Source organism: Pyrus communis, chromosome 8 (genome assembly GCF_963583255.1).
Source record: "Pyrus communis chromosome 8, drPyrComm1.1, whole genome shotgun sequence".
Classification (NCBI taxonomy): Eukaryota; Viridiplantae; Streptophyta; class Magnoliopsida; order Rosales; family Rosaceae; genus Pyrus; species Pyrus communis.
Genome location: NC_084810.1, coordinates 21,751,550 through 21,774,222, shown reverse-complemented (window position 1 = coordinate 21,774,222; position 22,673 = coordinate 21,751,550). Strand labels below are relative to the sequence as shown.

General features: G+C 37.9%; 2 protein-coding genes and 1 pseudogene across 2 annotated transcripts; all 3 read left to right on the top strand.

Annotated features, from left to right (window-relative positions):
* The first annotated feature begins 1,263 nt into the window (after positions 1–1,263).
* LOC137741913 (transcription initiation factor IIA large subunit-like) lies at positions 1,264–6,654 on the top strand. The gene is made up of 11 exons (XM_068481612.1): positions 1,264–1,619; positions 1,873–2,040; positions 2,140–2,313; positions 2,582–2,633; positions 2,708–2,766; positions 2,999–3,124; positions 4,698–4,832; positions 5,672–5,735; positions 5,854–6,014; positions 6,118–6,201; positions 6,290–6,654. Exons 1-11 carry the CDS (start codon positions 1,503–1,505, stop codon positions 6,311–6,313), a joined length of 1,164 nt encoding a protein of 387 aa, XP_068337713.1. The 5' UTR covers positions 1,264–1,502; the 3' UTR covers positions 6,314–6,654.
* LOC137743943 (U2 spliceosomal RNA) lies at positions 5,047–5,228 on the top strand (annotated as a pseudogene).
* A 5,860-nt stretch (positions 6,655–12,514) lies between the features above and the next one.
* On the top strand, positions 12,515–16,483 carry LOC137742583 (D-xylose-proton symporter-like 3, chloroplastic). Its single transcript, XM_068482493.1, has 14 exons — positions 12,515–12,874; positions 12,988–13,091; positions 13,583–13,661; positions 13,748–13,807; positions 13,925–13,991; positions 14,083–14,207; positions 14,359–14,460; positions 14,551–14,928; positions 15,053–15,100; positions 15,191–15,253; positions 15,349–15,429; positions 15,554–15,652; positions 15,880–16,017; positions 16,164–16,483. The coding sequence occupies exons 1-14, from the start codon at positions 12,662–12,664 to the stop codon at positions 16,296–16,298; spliced, it is 1,692 nt and encodes a 563-aa protein (XP_068338594.1). The 5' UTR covers positions 12,515–12,661; the 3' UTR covers positions 16,299–16,483.
* Positions 16,484–22,673: the final 6,190 nt, after the last annotated feature.

Below are 22,673 nucleotides of genomic sequence, written 5' to 3'. Positions count from 1 at the left end.
ACAACAATCTTGTGAAATATTTTGGAGGGCAAATGAACAAACCTTAGTACTACAATCTTGTGAATTTTTTTTTTTTACTCATAAATAAGTGGTTAAAAAAAAAAAAAAAAAAAAGAGAACGAAATTTCATTCATTGATAAAATGACATTATAAAAACATATTATGAATAACTCGACTCCAAAAATGTCCTTGCAATTTAGGTCTAAACTTGCAAAACAATAAGTAGACTTTAAGCACTTGTTTGAACTCATCGAGAACCACAAGATATACAAATTGATATAAGGACATGTGAGAACAAACTCACAAAACCATTAAATTTCATGTTACACGAAGATCATCTAAGAACAAAATCTGACATCATAAATTGGGACAAGGAATACGATGCCCATGAATCGACCACATCACCTACTCATTGCAACAATCCCAGAACATTGAGTGAAGTAGACCCAACAAATCAAACAGCTCCACCCTTAACACATAGATCCAAAAGAGGCAGCACACCAAAAAGAATATTAAAATCAAGCAACTCTCCTACAGAGAGCAATCAAACTAGCACACTTTCCTAAAGAGAGAAAACAAACCAAATTCCAATACAATTCTTGAAAATTATTAAACAGAAAAAAAAAAAAGATAAAATCATGTCACCTCTCCACATCCTCACGACATCCAAAAATCATATCAGGGCATCGACTAATCCCAAATTGTCATTATGGCTGAACTTGATCCCGAGGCAATTCGAGATGTTTCATGGCTTTAGCTTCCCAACATCGAAGGTGATAACTGGATCAAAAACTATGTGTTATCTATGTGCGTGGGCCAAAAGGCGAACTATCACAGCAACTACAGCGTTTCAAGGCGACAATTCAACACCAAATAAAATAAAAAGAAAGTGAGAGGGAAGAGACCAATAATGATTTTAAGAAGATTGTCACCGTCAAAGCTAAAAACAGGAGCTGGCGACATAGAATTTTCCTTTGGTTTAAATTCAACTCCCCTAAATAGAAAGTTTATAGAAATTATAATGGTTGATTCATTATGTAACTTAATTTATCTTTTAACTAGTGTAAATGATATCGTTGTATCAAATAATTTTACATAATAAAAATCAAAACAGAGAAAAAATTATCTGCACATAGCCTACGGAGAATAAGCTTTATGGTTAGTCTGTCACGTGCAGATTTCGCCACGTGGACCGACTCATGTAATCGGATGCAAACCTATTTATATTCCACTCTTTAATCTTCATTTCTCGTCCGCCCCCTCTCTCTCTTCCTTTCTCTCCTCGCTGTCGACCTCTATCCTCCGCCGTTGTCTCTCTCTCTCTCTTCTCTCTCACACTCACACACCCCAAATCCAAACCCTAATTACATGTTAGGTCTTCAAACTCGTATCGATTATCTGCGCTGAAAGTTTCTGTGCCCCAATTCTCCCGGGAAAGCTTCGATTCGATTTTGCTTTTTGCTTGACGAGAATCGGAGGTAGGCGGAGCTGAGATTTCAAAAATGGCGGCATCTACGAGCAGTGTCTACGTCAATGTTATTGAGGATGTCATCAACAAGGTCCGCGAGGAGTTCATGAACAACGGCCCCGGGGAAGACGTTCTGAAGGAGCTTCAAGGAGTAAATTCAATTTCCGATTTCAATCTTCATGGTTTTGTTTTCGTTTTCGATTGTTTGAATTCTGCATGTTAATTGAAGATTAGGTTTTATTTATTTATTATGTTGATAGATTTAGGGTTTTCTGGCGGAGTGGTTCAAGAGTTCGATCTGATCCATTTCTAGGGTTTTGAATTATGCGAGGATTAATTGTTTTGTTGGGACGCCATTAAAGAGCTACGGTATAGCTAATTTTTGAATTTGGGGTAAATTTCAGACATGGGAAGCGAAAACTATGCAGGCTGGTGTAGTAAATAATCCTATAGAGAGGTCGGCAGCAAAGGGAACACCTGGCAGTGGTGTTACTCCAGTTCACGATCTCAATGTACCGTATGAAGGGACTGAGGAGTACGAAACTCCCACTGCTGAGATACTCTTTCCTCCAGTGAGTTTTTGCTGTGTTTTCTTTTTCTATGTTTGTAATCAAAATCTTCGCTTAAATAAGTTACATTACATTGTTGATGTGGGTTCATTGGAATATTAGACGCCGTTGCAAACCCCAATTCCTGCAACCCCAATTCAAACGCCTCTACCTGGAACTGGGGACAACTTGTATAACATCCCTACTGGAGGTAGTGACTATTCTGCAAACGAGTCTGGTAGCAGCAATGGTGGTGTCAATGCAGAGACGAAAGGTGGAAGACCTAGCCCCTACATGGTAAACACGCATTGAAATTCTCTCACTGGTTACTAAATACTACTAACTCTCTTTGCTAATCAACAAATATGAATTATCAAAGTACCTTGAATGGTTAGTAATTATTTATAATAAATTGCAAAGCTAAGGATAGTGTGGTGATTATAGTACATCACTTTATGTAATTTTATGTTCATACACTCTCTTTACACACACATATCTTGTGATAAACTTCCAGTAATACTGTATTGGTATAAGAGTACCTAAATTATCTTTGTTCTGTTTGCAGCAACCCCCTTCTACTTGGATGAACCACCGCCCCCCTCTTGATGTTAATATTGGTAAGTTGGATGGTATTGTTGGATAGAGCTTTACTCTCGAGAGTTCTGTAGTAATTCACATTTTATTGGTGTAGCTTACGTGGAAGGGCGGGATGAGGTGGATAGAGGGGCCTCTCATCAACCCCCAACACAGGTAATGCCTGCTATTATTTACAATTTCAAATTGCAGAAAATGGACTGGTTTCTGGGTATGAAGAAAAATCATGATTAAAGAGTTCTGAATTTCTTTGGTGTGTATTGCTCCCTTCAGTTTCTTCTTATGTTTTTCACTTGGTCTTTGTCAAGGAGATACAGTCTAAATTAAGATGGTGTTGTTGAATTACCACTATAGTTGGTCATTATCGTAATGTTGAAGAAAATTTCAGGACTTTCTCCAGATGAATTCTGGAAAGCGAAAGCGTGAAGATTTTCCTGCACAGTATCAAGCTGGTGGTTTTATACCCCAGCAAGATGGAGCTGGAGATGCTGCACCTGAGAAGTTTGAGATTGAGGTTTTATTTTCCTGCTTTTTTCCCTTAACTTCCTAACAATATTGGTGTGGATGGTCTGATGATCATGATGTCATACATTTTTCTTTAGCATTCATCCATTGTATCAGTGAAATTTTTTATTTATTTGAATCTCCGGATGGGTATCTATGCTTTGTAAAATCTAAGACTAGATTACTGGCATTTGAAAATATGAAGAAAATGTGACCTGAGAATTCTTTATCCAATGAATTACAAATTATCTCAGGCTTCAACTGAACTCAAATCTTTAGGTGACTTATATATTTTGGTGGAATAACTGGCATAAACTGTTAGGGAATAACTGGCATTGCTCTGTCATATGTGATCACTCAAAACTCTCTGACTCTCTCTCTCTCTCTCTCTGATTTCATTTTGTGAAGCTGGAGTTATTCTTCTTTCTTTCTTTCTCCTTTGGCGAGTTATAGGTGAATTCAGTTGTTAGGAATAAAAGGTTACCTGGAGCAAGTCTGCCCCTACAGGATTTATAAGATAAGGAGGGAAAATTGATTGCCTGAGACTGTTTTGTCATTTTCTATTTCTTTCATGCCAATGGTCCCTCCGGTTTTATATTGTTTTATAAATTAATTTGCTCAATAAATTTTGTTTCTTGAGGGAAAAAAAAACTGTTTTCTCATAAAGTATAAAACGGTTGGCTATATGAATTTTTTTTTCATTTGTGCGCTCACTGGAGGAGTATAAAATTTGAAGGAAAATTATCTGGGTATTTTATGAAACGATTCGATTGGGGTTGATGGCCTTGCAACTATAGGATGTGTTAAAAGTGGAAAAGATTTGATTGGGGTTGTGGAATTGCTCAATTTCCGGTGAATGTTAGCACAAGTAGGATGTGCTAAAAGTGGAATTTGAAAGGTAGAAAAATCATGAATGATTCTAATGGAAATGTGCTCAAAGAAGGACAAAAGGTGTATTTTCTTCCCTTTGGAAAGCCATCTTCTCATTTATATTAGATATTTGTTTCTCTTTGGGCTAGTTTTGTAGGTTTTGTCACCGTACCTGGTGTTCAACTTAGTACTTGGACTCAAATGGTCTCTTATATGATGATCACTGTTATTGCAATTTTCTTTTGCAAGTGATTTCTCCTTTATGGTCTAATAGTTTTTCGTGTCATGGGAATATAGTTTATATATGTAGCTGTAAAATATGGGTGGGATCACTGTTGTTTATCTTTCTCTTTCCGACCAATTAAATAAAATGAGAAATTACATTTGCAACTTAGCTAGCAATAAGGCTGCAAATATTCCAGGCAGGCCCGCAAGTTTTCAATCTTGGCACTTTATTTAGATAAAACTATCTTCTGCACTTCACAGTGGTATGGGACCAGTCGTATCTTTAGGCATTTAAGTAACTTAGTACTTTTTTACATATATTATGTATTTGTTGGAGTAATACACTGTTGCTACTATTAGTAGTTCTTTCTTTATCTTTATGAATTCAAGTTATCCAGAGCATGGAAAAACACTTATAAACCAGCAAGTTTTGCGTTTAGTCTTTTTGTTATGTGTTCTTTAATCGTTTAATGATGATAAACTTTCAGGTCAGTGGAGGGAGCACTTCTATTGCCAGTCGTGCATGGAGTGAGATGTTAACTCGTGTACGAAGTTCAACTCCCAAGATTCCTCAGCTTGATGGGCCAATTCCTGATCCTTATGATGAGCTTTCTACTCCCAATGTAAGGACTGTTCTGAAATTTTTACACGTATCACAAATTATTTGCTTATATATTGTATTGCCTTCTATAATATATAATCTTAAGAGTTACACATACAAGTGGCCGCCATTGATCTGCATTCTGCTGCTTTGTTGGTTTACGGAGGTTGATTTTCCCTCCTTTTGGCAAACAAGAGTGTGTTAATGTAGGAATCGGCATCAAATTTATATTCCTTTTATTTTTCTCTACCTTTTTGGCTAAGATCAAGTGTAGTATATGTCCTTATCAGTTTAATATTTGATAAGTGGTCCACATGGTATTAAATTCATTTATTCTAGGGCCCACCAGGGTGACTTCCATTGGGGATTCCAAGTGTCGCCCATGCAGTGCACTATTGCCTGGAGGACCCTAACTTGAATTATTGAGTGGGAAGAAGTCTGGGACTTATTTATATATATAAGTATTCAACTTGTAGTTTACACCCCTAAATGAGTCAACTGTGATATCAATGGTCAAGGAAAAATGGTGCAGGTCTTTGGATAGAGTACTAGGATCCTGGATTTTGTTTTCTCTTGTTTGGATTACGTCGAGGGTTTTACTTGGTGGTTCATATTTTGGTTCTGGACTCTAGCCAGTCTCTCGCCGGGTATTAGTAGCCAGTATCACTTTAACCCTTGACTTAATGTCTAAAGTCTCTGAAGTATAAATTTTGGATGTACGTCATTTCTTTATCCTAAAAGTTGTGTTTCGTTATTTCCACTGCCCCTCTTTCTGCTCTGCTCCGCTCTGCATCTGTTCTTAATATTTGATAATTTTCTTTTACTTACTGACTGTTGCCTCTTCCTCCCCGTGCCCTACAGATATACAATTATCAAGGAACTTTCAATGAAGACTACAATGTTGCCAGCACACCTGCTCCCCATGGTAATCTAGTGATAAATTTGTGAACATTGTGGTTACCGTAGGAGTGGATAAGTTTAGTGTCGTGAATCCATCTCTGTGATGTTGAGGCCTCCTTCTCTCATCATTTTTTAACCTCCAGATATACCAGTGAGCACTCCAGCTCCGGTTGTTCAAAATGATGTGGGAGATGATGATGATGATGAGCCCCCTTTGAATGAAAATGATGATGATGAGTTGGATGATGTGGACCAAGGAGATGAGCTTAACACAGCACATTTGGTTTTGGCCCAGTTTGATAAGGTGTCTCTCTCACTGCAGTAGTATGGCTAGGCTCGATATAGGTTTTCAATTTTCTTTCTGAAATATGAGTAACAATTGTCTTCTTGTGTATTTGGTTGGGAAGGTAACGCGCACCAAGAGCAAGTGGAAGTGCACATTGAAGGACGGCATTATGCACATAAACAACAAGGATGTTCTCTTCAATAAGGTAAAGTGTGCTTTAAAGGCTTGATATTCTCCATTCCTTTTCTTGTTGTTATCCTCTTGACCTTTCTTTTGGAATGCTGCCTTTACAGGCGACCGGAGAATTTGACTTCTGATTTTCTTGGAGAAAGCCTATTTTGCCAATTAGCGGCAGGTTGCCCTAGCGGAGCAGAGTCCGAGATGATATCACCAGGTGTTTCCTAATTTTCTTTATGAATTGTTATTAAGAGAGAGCTTGAGGGGAAGAGAAAGACAGTGCTAGATAACTTGTTTTTAAAGATTGGGATGGACGTTGGCCTTTTGTACATACAGGAGGAGCTTTTCTGGCCTTTTAAAAATGGGATTGGCTACCAAGGCGTTTACTATTTCGTAGATGGAATGCAACTCCATTAACTCTGGATTTATTGGTCAACGATGCGATTCGATTATTGTCTTTATGAAAAACTCTTCCTAGTTACGGTAATTTTTATGTTTAGACTTACAGTTGGTGACACCGTATTTTGAATTAAGGTAGATTTGCGGTTGTGTACAGGGGAGATTTGGCAATTGAGATAATTATTATGTACCGATACCACTCCTACGTTGTGAAACCGAATAAAAATGTAGTATCGGGGTTCTAACGCGGCAAATGCTGTTTTTTGGTCTGAAATGCGACAGAGTTGATTTATGTTTTGGGATCTTTGAGAGTCTATAAATGTAGATTTCTTACAATGATTTTTTTTAGACAAGTTAAGGGGGCTTGTAAGTCTGTAGTTAAGTGTTTGCCTTCGTAGTTCTGTGCTCAATCCTGCATCTGTAGTTTTGAGTTAAAAAATTGGGACTGATTCTGGGTCAGCTGCACTCATAGCCCCTTTTTTTTCTTCCTTTTTTTTTTTTTCTGAAGTTTTAACGAAAAGTCCATGGTACTGTTTACTTTAACAAAAAATCATATTTTTACATTAAAAAGTCAATCCTGGTAATATGCTTTAGTAATGATTTTATTTTATTTTTTTTGTTCCAACTTCCTTCAAACAACTGAGGTTCTGAAGCAGTTCTCCATTTTTGGGGTGCTTTTGGTAGAGTAACTCGATTTTTGTTTTTATTTTTGTAAGAAACATGGCTCTTTGGCACCTGCGGTTGTATTATGTTTCAAGGGTTGGGTTCGCCAATTAAAGCGGAATGTTAGATAGGTTCAAAACGTCATGAGACGGGTCCATATCTGGTGTAGGCGTTGAAACATTGGGAGGACCTTTCCCTAGTACGTGAGGACCGGACTGGAAATGACGCACATCTGTTGTACTGGTGTACCAGTTATCGAATCATTAAGCTCGTAGACAGACAAAAAGCAAGCAGAAGGGGATTGGCTTGGCTGAATAGAAAACTCTACTTCCCTATTTCTTGCCTGTTCACCTCCCCCAATTCACCGATAGAGAAGAAAGAGATAAGCAATGACCGGACTAGACCAAGCGGACAAGGGTTTTTATTCGTTAGCCAAGCGCGCCTATTGCAGCGCCTCTATTATATAAGCAAAGGGGACACGCCCTTGCTACACAAAAATGGAAGATAAACTGTGAAGTGGAGAAAAAGACCTCTAATTGTCGAACGCATTGCCAATGTAATAACCAACAATTCTACCACGATAACGACCTTAGGATTACATTTATTTAATACAATCATCATCTCGATGGTCAGATAGTAATTGTATTAAATACATATTAAATACATGTAAGTATTGTAACCAACTTCCGAATTTTAGAAGAAAAAAAATTGTACAAAATCGCAAAAAACCATACAAAATCATGAAGTCAAATAACATCAGGAACCGTGGAGAAATGCAGGTTAATATTTGAGAATGATCTGTACTCTGTTCTACACAGGCAGCAGGCAAAGCCCCTCTCAAAAAACAGGCCCTAACCAAGTCAAAATCTTTAGATGTCAGTACTGCGCTGGTTCACGATCATGCACTGGGTTTGAAACACGGTAAACAACGTTGAGGGATCCACAAAAGGAGCCAGAGCCGGGTGATGCCAGCCGCCTGCAGCCGGGTGTTGCCACCCGCTTGCAGCCGGAAAGGGTGGTGCAATACTACTTCTCACGTTCTGATCACCGCCTTTTTCTATCACCACTGCCACTGGATTTGGAGATGGAATGACTACCGGAGACAGTAATGGGATCGTCATTGAAGCATCCTCGTATAAAGTGTTGGTGGAGGCAGTGCTTGCGATTTGATCAAGCTGAAGAGACACCGGGGCACGCTGTTGTAACCTAGTTGGAGCCTTCCCTGTATCGGCTTTGGTGTTGCAAGCATTGTAAATCTCCATTGTTTCGGGTGATTCTACGAACTTTTTCAAGGTTCTTGTTCGAAATTTACTTACAAAATCAGGTCTGTCTCTCTGATGACTTGACAATTAGGGTTACTGCATGTAGAGGTTTATAAAAGGGTATGAAATTTAACCCAAAAGATATAGATAGTAATGGTGCTTAATCATGACTAATTCTCTCTTCGCAAAAACTAAGGGTTCGGTTATGGAGGTGGACGCACGGTTGGAAAAACGGAAATTTCGTTTAACGGTCATGTGCACTGTGGCGTTGGCTTGTGCCCCAAGCTTGGTGGAGCAATTGACCAAAGAATAGGGATGATAATTGACCTATTGTACAGTGTCAAATTTGTGTTGAAATTAACTTTATCTGTTTAAGAGTAATATCTACTCACACGTATACAAGAAATTATTCGATGATACTGTACCCCGAAAACTCTTCCCCCATTTATAGATTATGAGCGAAGCAACACAAGATTACATCCAGATGAGGACGTGTATTTGTTGGTTACTATAAACGGCTATGACAATGCATAGCTGTTGTTTGCACTCAAATTTAAATTTTCTTCCTCATAAATAAAAATAGACTGAAAACTTTTGTGTATGTCTATACACATACAAAATTATTTTAACTATTAACTGCTGTTATCAAGAGATGTGTATGTGTATGCATTTGTGTACATATTTTAAATTTTTGTGTTCAATTTTTGATTTTTTTTTTGGTCGAACACATCTAAAATTGCTGAAGATAGTAAAGTATATCAATATATAATGCTTTTCTTATGAAAAGAAAGAAGATGATAATATCCGTTAAAGAATGAAATGATGTCTGATATCAAGATAAGAATTATTCTATTTTTTGAATAATTGGCTACTTTACTGTAGCCATGTGCATTGGTTTGATGCATTAAACAAGAGCCTTTCATTTTGTTGTTCAACCATGTGAAGCTGAGTCAGATCCACTGCATAAAGTGAAGATGTCACGCACTGTGCAAGGCTACTTTATGGTGACCCTTTACTTCAACAACACCTAGAAGTTAGTTATTTTGTCATTTATATATATCCGAACATTTTTAATGTGACTCGTGTGGTAAACAAGTTGTTAATTAAACATTTGCAGTGAACAATGTCCACAATTACGATCCAAATTGAAAATTTTCGTTAGCTCCCCGTTAAGTAAAGGGTAAAAATCGTTATGTCAAACTTAACTGTGGGTATGACTTATGGGGTTGGAGAGAAATTGGGATTCGACGGAAACTAAGAAGCTTGAAACTCAAATTGACGACGTCCCTAGCTAGCTCCTTTGAATTCCTTTTACTGGAACCATTGCCTAGTTTAGATCTCTTGATAACAGCAGCATGCACATACAAAATTACCATGGATCATTGAGGAGGGCTAGACAACCACATCCCAAAACCTACCTTCAAAACTTCTTCAATATTTACTCATCTTGCAGAACCCATTAGAATTATGCTTAAGGTGATTAATCATGCAAACACTGGCTCGACCTGGAGCATATAAACAAATCTATTCGATTCAAAAGCTCCTTAGTTGTGATTGATTATATCAGGCCGACGAACCCCATATATCCTCATGTTCTAGGCTTCGCATTAAATCAATTGTTTAAATGACGATTTTAACCTCTTTAGGACTAGTGGAAATTTTTTATATGAACTGTAATTGTCGATGGAATTCACTACAAGTGTTTAATTAACAACTTTTTTATTACAAGAGTCGCATTAAAAATGCTTTATCACCACATAAAAAAATAGCTATATGTATGTGTGTGTGTATGAAAAGAATGGTACATTCCTCTACAAAGTTAATAATCATAGTACACCATTGGCATTTTTATTGAAAAGTAATATTGAAGTAAAAAGTGAGACGGAATGAGAATCATGATATTGGCATGTAAAGTGTGAAGAAAAAGGAGAATGTGGATTTGTTCTCTGTTTTTTTACTTTTAAGCTTTTTAGTCCTTGATGCTTTCTTGAAGTGCTTTGTATCCACATAATTTGTGAAATACTCAGAACAATTACTTTTAAAAACTTGCCGCGGTAAGGTAGATGACGCTTTTTCACAATGATTGAAAATAATATTGTCAATTTATCTTGGTGCGAGTTCGATCTTCACTGATTTCCTTCCTTCTTCACATTTAACTATCTAACATACCAACAATGTCGTTTGTTGAAAAACAAACTTGCATGTAGCAATTTGCTGTGTATCATTATCAATTGGTTAAAATTCGCTATCAACTAAAGTTAAACTTAAGACGTCTCACTTACAATTAAAGTAAAGAGAAATATCATTAAATCTTAATAGTAAATGACATCATTACCATGCTGTTTCATACACAGGTTTATTGAAGAGAAACAAAGATAAAAGAAAGAAATGGTTTTTTTTTTTTCAAAAAGGTTAATAGATAAAAGGTTAACATTACATTAACATTGTCAAGAAACAACAAGATTAAGAGACACCACGAGCAAAAGGCCCATATAACCCACATAGTTTCACAGTATTTGGAGAATAATTGTTTGAATTTTGTAGATTTATTTTGAAATGTTGGACCCGTTTGTGATTTGGATAAATGAGTTTAATCTTCTAAAATATGTAATTACCAGTTCGTAGTATTTTACTGGAAATTTTGTGGACCCCACTACCACGTGGCAGCAATAAGACTTGCCAGCTCCCGGACACGTATCACACTACTTCTGCTTCCCCTTGTGACATGGTGCAATCCTATTGTGTTCTGAGTTGTAACGGGCAAAAACAAACCTGAATCCCATCTTCTCCTCGGCGGAGGTCGGAAGTCAAGAAGGTGGCATTCTCCTCTTACTCTTGTAAAATTTATCTCAGTTCAGAGGGTTGGTACGACACACCGTTTATGAATAAGCGTTCGTGAGATCGAGCTCTACGGATTGAAGTAAGTTATTCTACATATTGAGCTGGTTTCGAGATGTCCCCAATTTTGAGTTTATAATCTAATTAACCTTTGAATTCACGGTTTCTAGTTCTCTTTTGGTAAAATGTGACTATTTGGAGAATTACTTAGAGGATTGAAGATCATTTTGGGGCGTGGCGGATCATAGTGTCAGGCGTGCGATTCTGCTATCCTAAAAACAAAAGGCTTTTCCAATTGATCTTGGAAGACTACGAAAACAAAGAAGTTTTAATTTTCGAAAACTAGTGGGCAAGTGAGTTTTCAATGAGTTCTGTCGTTGAACTGACATCTGGTTGTGTAGGCATCAATGATTACAAAAAGGTAAACAAGTTTCATTTGAAGTTTCAATTTTGCTACTTGAAATTCTAGTCTTTTTCGTCCCGTTACGGCTTAATATGCACCGGCATCAGACGGATTCACTTGTCTGAGCACATCGACTCCAATCAAAGAAAATTTTAAAACTGACTAGTCTAAATTTCTAATGGTAGTTTTATTCTCAATGTTGGAAGAAGTATCGAGTTTAGTTCCATCATTCCTATTTGATCTATAAAAATACATAAATATATAAAAAAACAAAAAAAAAATAGAACCATACGAGTACAACCACGCTAACCGAAAATATATTTTGCCCTAAAAATTGAAATTTCATTGTAAAAGTAAAAGTTTATGCACACTTTTTTTCTTCTGCTTATGCAAAACCACTATATATATTTTGTTCATTGAATTTTTTTTTTTTTATTCAATCTAAATAGTAAAAACAAAGCAACATGTTTTTTTTGTTTGAGTACAACGAAACAATATATTTTATATTAAAAAGAATAGTTTGGTTAAGTCACACATGCTATGAAAATGAAATACAAAAAATAAAGACGAATGTGCGAGAGAAGAAACAAGAAGCTTCCAGAAATATAAAAAATAAAGACGAATGTGCGTGAGAAGAAACAAGGAGCGGAAACTCATTACAGAATTTTGTTATCCTTGTCGACGCAAGTAAATTACACGCACATCCTTTCATACACACTTCTAATTGTGCTGGATGGACCAGAGATTTTTTTCTGAATTATTGAACACCAAAAAAATCAGAGTCCGAAACAAAAAATAAGAAAAGAACACGGAAACTCACCGACAGTCACACATAAACACAGAGATACTGAAACAGGAACTCCAACTACCAACCGTCCGATTTCTCCCTTTTTTTTTTTTTTGTGGCATTTTGTTCACCCCCAATGGCTTTCTGCACTTCAACTCGCTCTTTCTTCAACCTCAAACTCTCCGGCGAAACTGCACCACCACTCCATCAGCCAAAGAAGAAACCGGTGACCCTTTTCCTCAATCCCCGTTTTGCCCCGCCCCTTCTCTCATCTTGTAACCAATGCTTCAGGGCCAATTCTGTCACTTTCTCAAACCCTTCTACCCCCAGGCATGGATTCAGTGTCAAGGCATACAAACTGAACAAACCCTTTTCAGATTTTTGCTTCTCTTTGCGTTTTTGAGTAGTGGAATTGATTTTAATTTTTTTATGCAATTTTTTGTTGGGTTTTTTTGTTTGCAGGTTGGATCACAGCCAGATTATTCTTCAGGGGATGATGATGCTCAGTCGTTTATTCCTGAAGCAACCCAACAGGAGGAATTTTCTTGGACGTCTGTGATTCTTCCGTACGTCTCTCGATCAAATTTTCTATACCTCTGTGTGTTTTTCTTATGCTTTGAGTAATGTAAATGTGTAATCTTGTTTTAGCTTTCTTTGTTTTTCTGATGAAACGATATTGTAAACATTTCCAGTTACGGGTCGAACTTGGGTGCAAGGGGTTGAGTCCACTTGCCCTCGCCAACTGGCTTAACCCGCATATGCGATCTTTTTTTAGCTTTAATTCTTCATAGTTGATAATTATGAAATGGGGTTTGCATTTCGATTTTGTAAAGCCACATTGTATGGTAGAAGTTGGGTTTTTTTAGTACATGTTTGGAGGACCTGAATTGGCCTTTAATCAAGCATATGAAAAGTTGAGTGCTTTTCAAAGTGTAGATCAAGCAATGAATAGTGGTTAAATTGCAAGTTTCGAAGTTTACTTTTGAAAATATCTCTTTTATTGGTATTTCTCTATTTTATTATTATTTTTTTAATAACTAAGCTCTTGGAATTTTAGCTTTGTGTTTCCGGCTTTGGGAGGTTTGTTGTTCGGATACGACATTGGTGCTACTTCTGGTGCTACCCTCTCTTTACAGGTATACCTTCAGCTTTATGTTTTTCGTTTTTGTTTTGATGATTAGTAATTTAATATGATCAACTTTTATGTTTTGATTTGTCACAGTCGCCTGAGCTTAGTGGCACAGCTTGGTTTAATTTTTCAGCCGTCCAGCTTGGTCTTGTGGTATGATTTATCGAATCTTAGTCAATTTGGTTTTGAGTCATTTCCAGACTTGTGATCTGTCTGCCAAAAATCACCGACAATACATCAACAATCCTAAATTGCATTGTTTCGATGCAGGTTAGCGGTTCCCTATATGGAGCTCTTTTTGGTTCCCTCCTTGTCTACCCAATTGCTGATTTCCTTGGTGTGTACTTGCTTTGCTTTTGCACTTCATCATGAGGTTTTGAGCTTGATCATTATTTTTGTTAGTCTTAAATTTTAATTGGCTTATGAAGGGAGGAGGAGGGAACTTATCACGGCAGCTGTACTTTATCTCCTTGGGGCCCTGATCACTGCAACTGCTCCAGGCCTTAGTGTTCTATTAGTTGGGCGTGTTTTATATGGGCTTGGTATTGGATTGGTAAGGTTCTGTGAAGTTGCTCCAACCGAAAAAAAAGAAGCTAGCTGCAAACCAAAGGAGAATCTTCCCAGCATTCGTTTTGGTCGAGCTAGATAATATCATGATTGAGTGATGATGCTCTAGTCACTTTTTAAAACATTTCTTTTGGCAGGCCATGCATGGGGCTCCTCTCTATATTGCTGAAACGTGTCCGTCTCAAATTCGTGGAACTCTAATATCTTTGAAGGAGCTCTTCATAGTTCTGGGGATTCTGGTATTGTTCAAATAACATCTTTATGTTAGTCATTTTGTCATTCACTATCTCAGTGAAGTGAGATGTTCTGACATATGCACTCTTCTGCAGTTGGGTTATTTTGTGGGAAGCTTTGAGATTAATGCAGTTGGGGGTTGGCGTTACATGTATGGAATAAGTGCTTTCGTTGCTTTACTTATGGGAATAGGCATGTGGGTTCTCCCACCTTCTCCCCGCTGGTTGCTTCTCAGGGCGGCTCAAGGTAAAGGGGCTGTACAAGAATACAAAGAAAAAGCCATTGTTGCCTTGAGCAAGTTGAGAGGCCGGCCTCCTGGTGACAAAGTGTCTGAAAGGCAAATAGAAGAGACATATGTTTCTTTGAAGTCTTCCTATGCAGATCAGGAAGCCGAGGGGAGTTTGTTGGAGGTCTTTCAAGGCACGAGTTTGAAAGCCTTCATAATCGGTGGTGGTTTGGTCCTTTTTCAACAGGTGTTTTCCTCCTTGTTCCTATGAATTGAACCTGTCTTTTGTTTCTTTTGCTTTTATATTTTCAAAACATGTGCTTGAGAGAATACTAAGAATAAGTAAGCCAATTTACTACCTTACATTGCAGATAACCGGACAACCAAGTGTACTGTATTATGCTGGCCCAATTCTTCAGGTAATTGACAATCAACTTCTTTTTCTTTATTTCATTTTTCATGTTAATTTTCCCAATGACGTGACATTCTTTGTAACTTTGTTACTAAAGACTGCAGGATTCTCTGCTGCCTCTGATGCTACCAGAGTATCAGTTGTAATCGGATTGTTTAAGGTGCGTATGTTGCATGGTGTTTTTCATCTTTAATTTTGACTAGAGGTAATCCTCTTTCTGGTGTGACCGTCCTTTGCTTCTGAATGTTATTGCAGTTTCTGATGACGGGAGTAGCCGTCCTGAAAGTTGATGATCTCGGAAGAAGACCTTTGCTGATCGTAGGAGTCAGTGGACTTGTATGCATCCTAACTATTCAAAAATTTACTCATTCAATTTCATTCGTATTTTGTACTTTGTGAAATGTTGGTTGATAAAGAAGAGGGTGGATGGCTTTATCTTTCTTTCTTCGGTTTACCACAGGCTCTTTCCTTATTTCTCCTTTCTGCTTACTACAAATTTCTCGGAGGATTCCCACTTATTGCTGTAGCTTCTCTTCTTCTCTATGTCGGTTGCTACCAGGTAACAATATCTTTTTTGGGTTATTGGTATTCACTGCTCAATCTTCTTTTTCAAAATATAAATGAATCTCTCAAATAGCACAATAATGTTGTTTTCATCATACAGAAAATACAAGCCTTCAAATACGATCTGTGAACTTCACTTATAGAAACAGGACGGCGTTTGCTATCCCTAATGACATATTTTTCTTGTCTGACATGGAATATTGTGCTCAAATGTCATTTCAGATATCGTTTGGTCCTATAAGTTGGCTCATGGTGTCAGAAATCTTCCCGCTTCGCACAAGAGGAAAGGGGATTAGTCTTGCAGTTCTTACCAACTTTGCTTCAAATGCGATTGTGACATTTGCATTCTCACCGCTGAAGGTATACATATGCCTCCTCCCCACATTATTTCCTCATTATGATGCTCATCTATTTCTTTCATAGTTCAGGCAGGTTTTCTGATATCTCGCAAAGTCTTTAAACTGACTGGTGTAGAAGTGGTTCGTTAACATTTGCGAATTCTGCAGGAGGCGCTAGGAGCAGATAACCTTTTCATCCTCTTTGGTGCTATCGCCTTGTTGTCTCTTATCTTCGTCGTACTAATTGTCCCGGAAACCAAAGGCTTGAGTTTGGAAGAAATAGAATCCAAACTCTCGAAATAGATGCTCACCCGATGGCGAAAACTACCGTTGTAAGTTCCCAACTAAACATGTATTGGCGAGTCTGACCTCGGTTGTTAGCGTCGCCTGGATGTTCACAAAATCATGTAAATCTGATCTAAAACCATGTACATTACTACATGCTCCCATTTTGATGAAACTCAAGCATAAGGTGAGTTGCAACTATTGAGTGATAGCTCACAAATGACATTTCATTTGAAGAGCAAGTGGCTTATGATATGGCTTGAAAACTTCCCGAGGGCTTTGCGGCGGAAGAGCCAATGCCTTGATGAAGGGCGGTTGCTACTTGGACTCGCTGGTCCAGAACGCCTGGAACTGAAATGTTGAGCATTCCAGTGTGTTATTAAGATGATTGAAGCTTGGACGCATGTTTTAAGCTTGATGCATTTGGTTAGATCCCAAATTTGACGTTCAAAACTCCAAATTCAAACTTCGTGTTTGAGTTTTAAGAATCAAGGGGCGTATTTTGAAGAACTAAGGAGTTTCTTTAGGAAAGCATTCCAACTGTTTTTCTAGAAAGTACTTAGATTTTTTATGATCCCGAATCAAAGTGTGAATGTGTCTTAGAAGTGTTGCATGCTCGTTCTGATCAGGAGCGGGGTGGACAACTTCAGTCGGTGCGTTGCCTGTATGTTGTGGATCTGCCACCTGCAGTAGCGCCTCGTTATCCACATTAAAAACGTAATGGATGAATTCAAGGAGATCCATTCTATCTTGTAATCATTCTAAAAAATATATCTGGCAAAAGAACCTATGGACATAAGTATTTCTTACAAAAGCAGTAAAAAATATGCGCTAAATCTGAACGTCGCAGATCTTAGAAATATAGTAAACTTTGTATGTGAAAGTCATTGAAATCTAAAGTTTCTGATTTTATATATAATGGCCACTGTGATAGAGATAAATGTACAAATAGGATTGTGACACTTGTAATCAGATTAAGAGAGTTAGTTATAGTTATCAAGAATATGCAAGTGTAAGAAGGTTCTTGTATAAATACTCTCTAAGTGTAATAATGTATTCATTTAAGAAAATTAATCAGAAATATCTTTCTCTCTCACTCTACATTTCTCTCTCGACTTCTCTCTCTATAAACTCTGACTATGAACTTCTTCTTGGTTTACATGGTATCAATCACCATGGTTGCTTCAGCTGTTTTCTTCGATTCTTTGGTTGCTTCTGCTCATCTTCTCAACCTGTGATTCTTTCTATTCCTCGACGGCAGATCATTGATGTGTTCTTTGATGGATTCTGGTATTCTGTTTCTTCTTCTGTGATTTGTTTTTAGGGTTTTGGGATTTCTTGATCTTCTTGTATCTGTGCTACAAGCTTGTGCACACCAGGTGTTTGTGATATTTCCTCTCTTGAATTTCCATCTTAATTCTGCCAATATGGTTACTGCATCTCAATTACAAATTCTCTAGTCGCCTATTACTACTCTTATTTCGACACTTTCCACATCTGTCAATGTTAAGCTTGATGATTCGAATTATCTCAATTGGCACTTTCAAATGCAATTATTGCTAGAAAGTAATGGCATTATGGGGTTTGTTGACGGATCAACACCCTGTCCTGCTCGATTTGCATCTAGTTATGGCAACTTTGGTACAGAAACAGATGAATATATTGTTTGGAAATTACATGATCGTGCACTTATGCAGCTTGTCACCGCCACATTGTCTCCAGTAGCCCTGTCTTGTGCTATTGGTAGTTCTAGTTCTCGGGACTTGTGGAATAGACTTAAGGAACAATTCTCTACTGTTTCTAAGACCAGCATTTTTCAGATGAAGTCCAATCTTCACACAATTAAGAAGGGGTCAGACTCTGTAACTCAATATTTGCAGAAAATCAAAGAAGCTAGGGATTATTTGTCTGCTGCTGGTGTGTTTCTTGCTAATGAAGATATTATTATTCTGGCTCTAAATGGTTTACCTCCAGAGTATAATACATTTAGAACGGTTGTTCGAGGCAGAGAAAATGTTATGACCATTAAAGAATTTCAGTCTCAACTCCTTGCTGAAGAAGCCATTGTAGACAGTCATTCTAATGTTTCTTTTCTTTCTGCGATGGTTGTCACTAATTCATCTGCTATGAACAAAGGCTCTGGTGGTGGTCATTCATATAGTCATATTGGGGGTCAGCAATATGGTGTATCTGGAGGCTTCAAGCCGTATGCCAACAAGAACAAAGGTAAAGGCAAGTTCAATGGAGGACAGAGATACTACACTTCTTGGCCAATGTATCATACACAAACCCATGTCTTGCCTACACCTACTCCTGGTGTCCTTGGTTCATTTCCTAGTCAATTTGGGAATCCATCAGCACCCCCTTTGCAGACGTGTCTATTATGTAATGCTAGAGGTCACATTGCACCTTATTGTTACAATAAGTCTGATAGACAACAATGTCAAATTTGTGGCAAGTTCAATCATACAACTTGGTATTGTTTTTACAATGAAAAAGGGCCTTCTTTTATGGGACCTCAGTTTTCTCAACGGGCATGTGCTCATCTGCAGGGTTACTCATACAATGTTCTTTATGTGTTGAATGGCTCTCAACCTTCTTCATTACAGGCAATGAATACTGTCTTTTCTCTAACATCTCAGCATTCACATATGGGGTCTGTAGCATCTACCTCCCAGTTACCATAAGTATGGTTGACAGATTCCGGAGCTACTACTCATATGACCGCTGCTCTTAACAATCTGTCCATAGCTTCTCCATATCCCAACAATGAAGTTGTTCAAACTGCCAATGGTGAAGGTTTGAGAGTTTCTCACATTGGCAGTTCTATACTTACCACTTCTCACAATCCTATCAAATTAAATTCTATTCTTTATGTCCCTAAATTGACACAGAATTTATTGTCAGTTCATAAAATCTGTTTGGATAACAATTGCTGGCTAATCTTTGATGCACTTTACTTCTGGATTCAGGACAAGGTCATAGGGAGAATCATGTACAAGGGCCCTTGCAGTAATGGACTATATCCTATCCACTCACTCTCTCCTAGTTCATTTCTCTGTCCACCTTCTAAATCTTCCACTGTTGCTTATCTTGGACAACTTGTTAGTTCCAGCTTGTGGCATACTCGGTTAGGACATCCATCCAATACTATAGTTTCCATACTACTTAAACAAGCCAATATTCCATGTAATAAGGATGCTGTTTCCACTGTCTGTCAAAGCTGTCTCGAGGGCAAATTTACAAAGTTACCATTTCCTTCCACTCATGTTAAGTCTGTCATACCATTTGAAATTGTTCACAGTGACCTTTGGGGTCCTGCACCATGTAATTCCATTGATGGTTATAAATACTATGTTACTCTCATTGATGAGTGCACTCGGTTTTGTTGGTTGTTTCCCTTATACAATAAATCTGATTTCCATGATGTCTTTGTTACATTCTTGCATTTGTCTCCACTCAGTTCTCATCTTTTGTGAAAATACTTCAAACTGATGGGGAAGGGGGGGAAGGGTGAGTACATTAGTACTAAGGTCCAAACCTTTATGCAATCTAAAGGTATTGTACATCGTAAATCTTGTCCATATACACCTGAACAGAATGGGTTAGCTGAGAGGAAACATAGACATATCATTGAAACTACTATCACATTGTTACAATATGCCAACCTTCCTTCTCAATTCTGGACCTTTGCTTGTCAAACATGCATTTACTTAATTAATAGGATGCCAACACCAGTCTTACAAAATCAATCTACGTTTCAAGCATTATATGGCCATAATCCTGTCATTACTCATCTAAGAGTATTTGGTTGTTCTTGTTATCCTTTACTTCGACCCTACAACACATCCAAGCTTCAAGCTAAGACAACCAAATGTGTTTTTCTGGGGTATGCTTCCAAATTTAAGGGGTATATTTGTTATGAAGTGTTAAAAGAGAGATTTTTTGTCTCCCGTCATGTTGTCTTTGATGAGACTGAGTTTCCTTATCTCAGTCTTCTTCAACTGTCAAAACATTCCAGTTCTTCACATATCTCTTTTCAGTCTTCATCTCTCACACTGGTGTCTAATAATCAGAATATTTTGGTGTTGCCTATCCCTCAGGCTCCTTCCTCAATTTCTCCACCTGTTATTCAAAACCCCGAGTCTAGTGTTTCTGTCTCTAGTCCAGTTGTTCACTCTCCATCCATTACTGCTACAACCAGTGATACTTTTTAACTCCCTGTGGATCCTGAGTTTAGTCCAGTGAGTTTACAAGTGGTGTTACCTATTGCACCCTTGAATATGCATCCTATGCAGACCAGAAGTAAGAGTGGTATAGTCAAACACAAGGCTTTCTTGAGTGCTTTGGAGACATCTGGAGAAGTTGATTTGTCCCTCATTGAACCGGTTACCTATAAGTCTGCTATGAAATCTTCTGTGTGGTTGACTGCTATGAAGGAAGAGATTGATGCCCTTCATTCTCAAGGTACTTGGTCTCTCGTCTCACTTCCATCTCAAAAAAACTTAGTAGGTTGTAAATGGATCTTTAAAATCAAGAAGAATTCTGATGGGTCTATTGCACGACACAAAGCTCGGTTAGTTGCAAAGGGATTCAGTCAAGAGGAAAGATTGGATTATGGAGAGACTTTCAGTCCTGTGGCTAAGCCTACCACAGTGAGACTAGTCTTGGCCTTAGCTGCTCAATTTCATTGGCCTTTAAGGCAACTTGATGTGAAAAATGCATTTTTGCATGGAATTCTGTAGGAAGAAGTTTACATGGCACAACCACCTGGATTTACAGACCCTGTGCATCCTCATTTCGTTTGCAAGTTACATAAATCTTTGTACGGCTTAAAGCAAGCCCCACGGGCCTGGAATGAGAGATTCACAACTTTCCTTCCTTCTCTAGGGTTCCACACAACATATTCTGATTCATCTCTATTTGTGAAACATGTTGGTTTTGAGATCGTGATCTTACTTCTTTATGTGGATGACATAATCTTAACTAGGAATGCTACAGCTACTATACAACATGTAATTCAGTCTCTTACTACTGAATTTGATATCAAGGATTTGGGGACACTTCATTATTTTTTGGGCATCCAAATATCTCGCACAGCCACTGGGTTATTTTTGTCACAAACCAAGTACATTCAAGACCTGTTGCACAAGACATAAATGAGTGATTGTAAACCTTGTGATACTCCATATTTGCCCTATAATCGATTGTTGAAGAATGATGGGGTTCCGTTTTTAGAACCAGGTACATACAGAAGTATAGTTGGTGCTCTGCAGTACCTCACTTTTACTCGCCCAGACATTGCATTCTCAGTCTATCAAGTGTCCCAATTTATGCAACAACCTATGGTCTCTCACTACACTGCTGTCAAACGCATTCTGCGTTATTTGAAAGGCACATTGTCTTATGGTATTACGTATGCTGCTGGTGAAGTTGGTTTAAAGGCCTTTAGTGATGCTGACTGGGCTGGCGATCCTAATGACAGAAGATCTACCACCAGGTTAGTTGTTTTCTTGGGCTCAAATCTAATATCATGGTCCTCTAAGAAACAACAAACGGTCTCTCAATCGTCCACCGAAGCAGAATATCGAGCCATGTCATCCATTGTAGCTGAACTTGATTGGATTCAACAACTTCTTACATTCCTGAAAATTCAAATGTCGTGTGCTTCTGTGCTTTTCTGTGATAACTTGTCTGTAATTGCTCTTTCATTTAATCCGGTTCAACATCAAAAGACCAAGCATATTGAAGTTGATGTTCATTTTGTTCGTGAAAGGGTTGCTAAAAAGCAGTTGTTTGTGTAGTTTGTATCTTCTTGTGAACAGTTTGCAGACATCCTCACCAAAGGTCTCAGTGCACCATTCTTTCGAACTGACTGTAGCAATCTCATGCTTGGTATTTCTCCCAATCATGAGTTTGAGGGGAGATGATAGAGATAAATGTACAAATAGGATTGTGACACTTGTAATCAGATTAAGAGAGTTAGTTATAGTTATCAAGAATATGCAAGTGTAAGAAGGTTCTTGTATAAATACTCTTTAAGTGTAATACTGTATTCATTTAAGAAAAGTAATCAGAAATATCTTTCTCTCTCACTCTGCATTTCTCTCTCGACTTCTTTCTCTATAAACTCTGACTATGAACTTCTTCTTGGTTTACACACTGGTGTCAACCTGCTTTCCTCCATAATCGGATGCACTTGATATGGAATCATTTTCTCTCTATTACTTTGCCTATGGATCCTGGAGTGGATGACCTATTGGTTTGGAATGATGCTACTGATGGTCATGTAACACTTACTCGGGCTTATGATTTCAAAAGAAGTAAACAACCTCTGGTTACCTGGGGTAATTGGGTTTGGCGTTCTTGCTACTGTCCTCGTAATTCAATTAT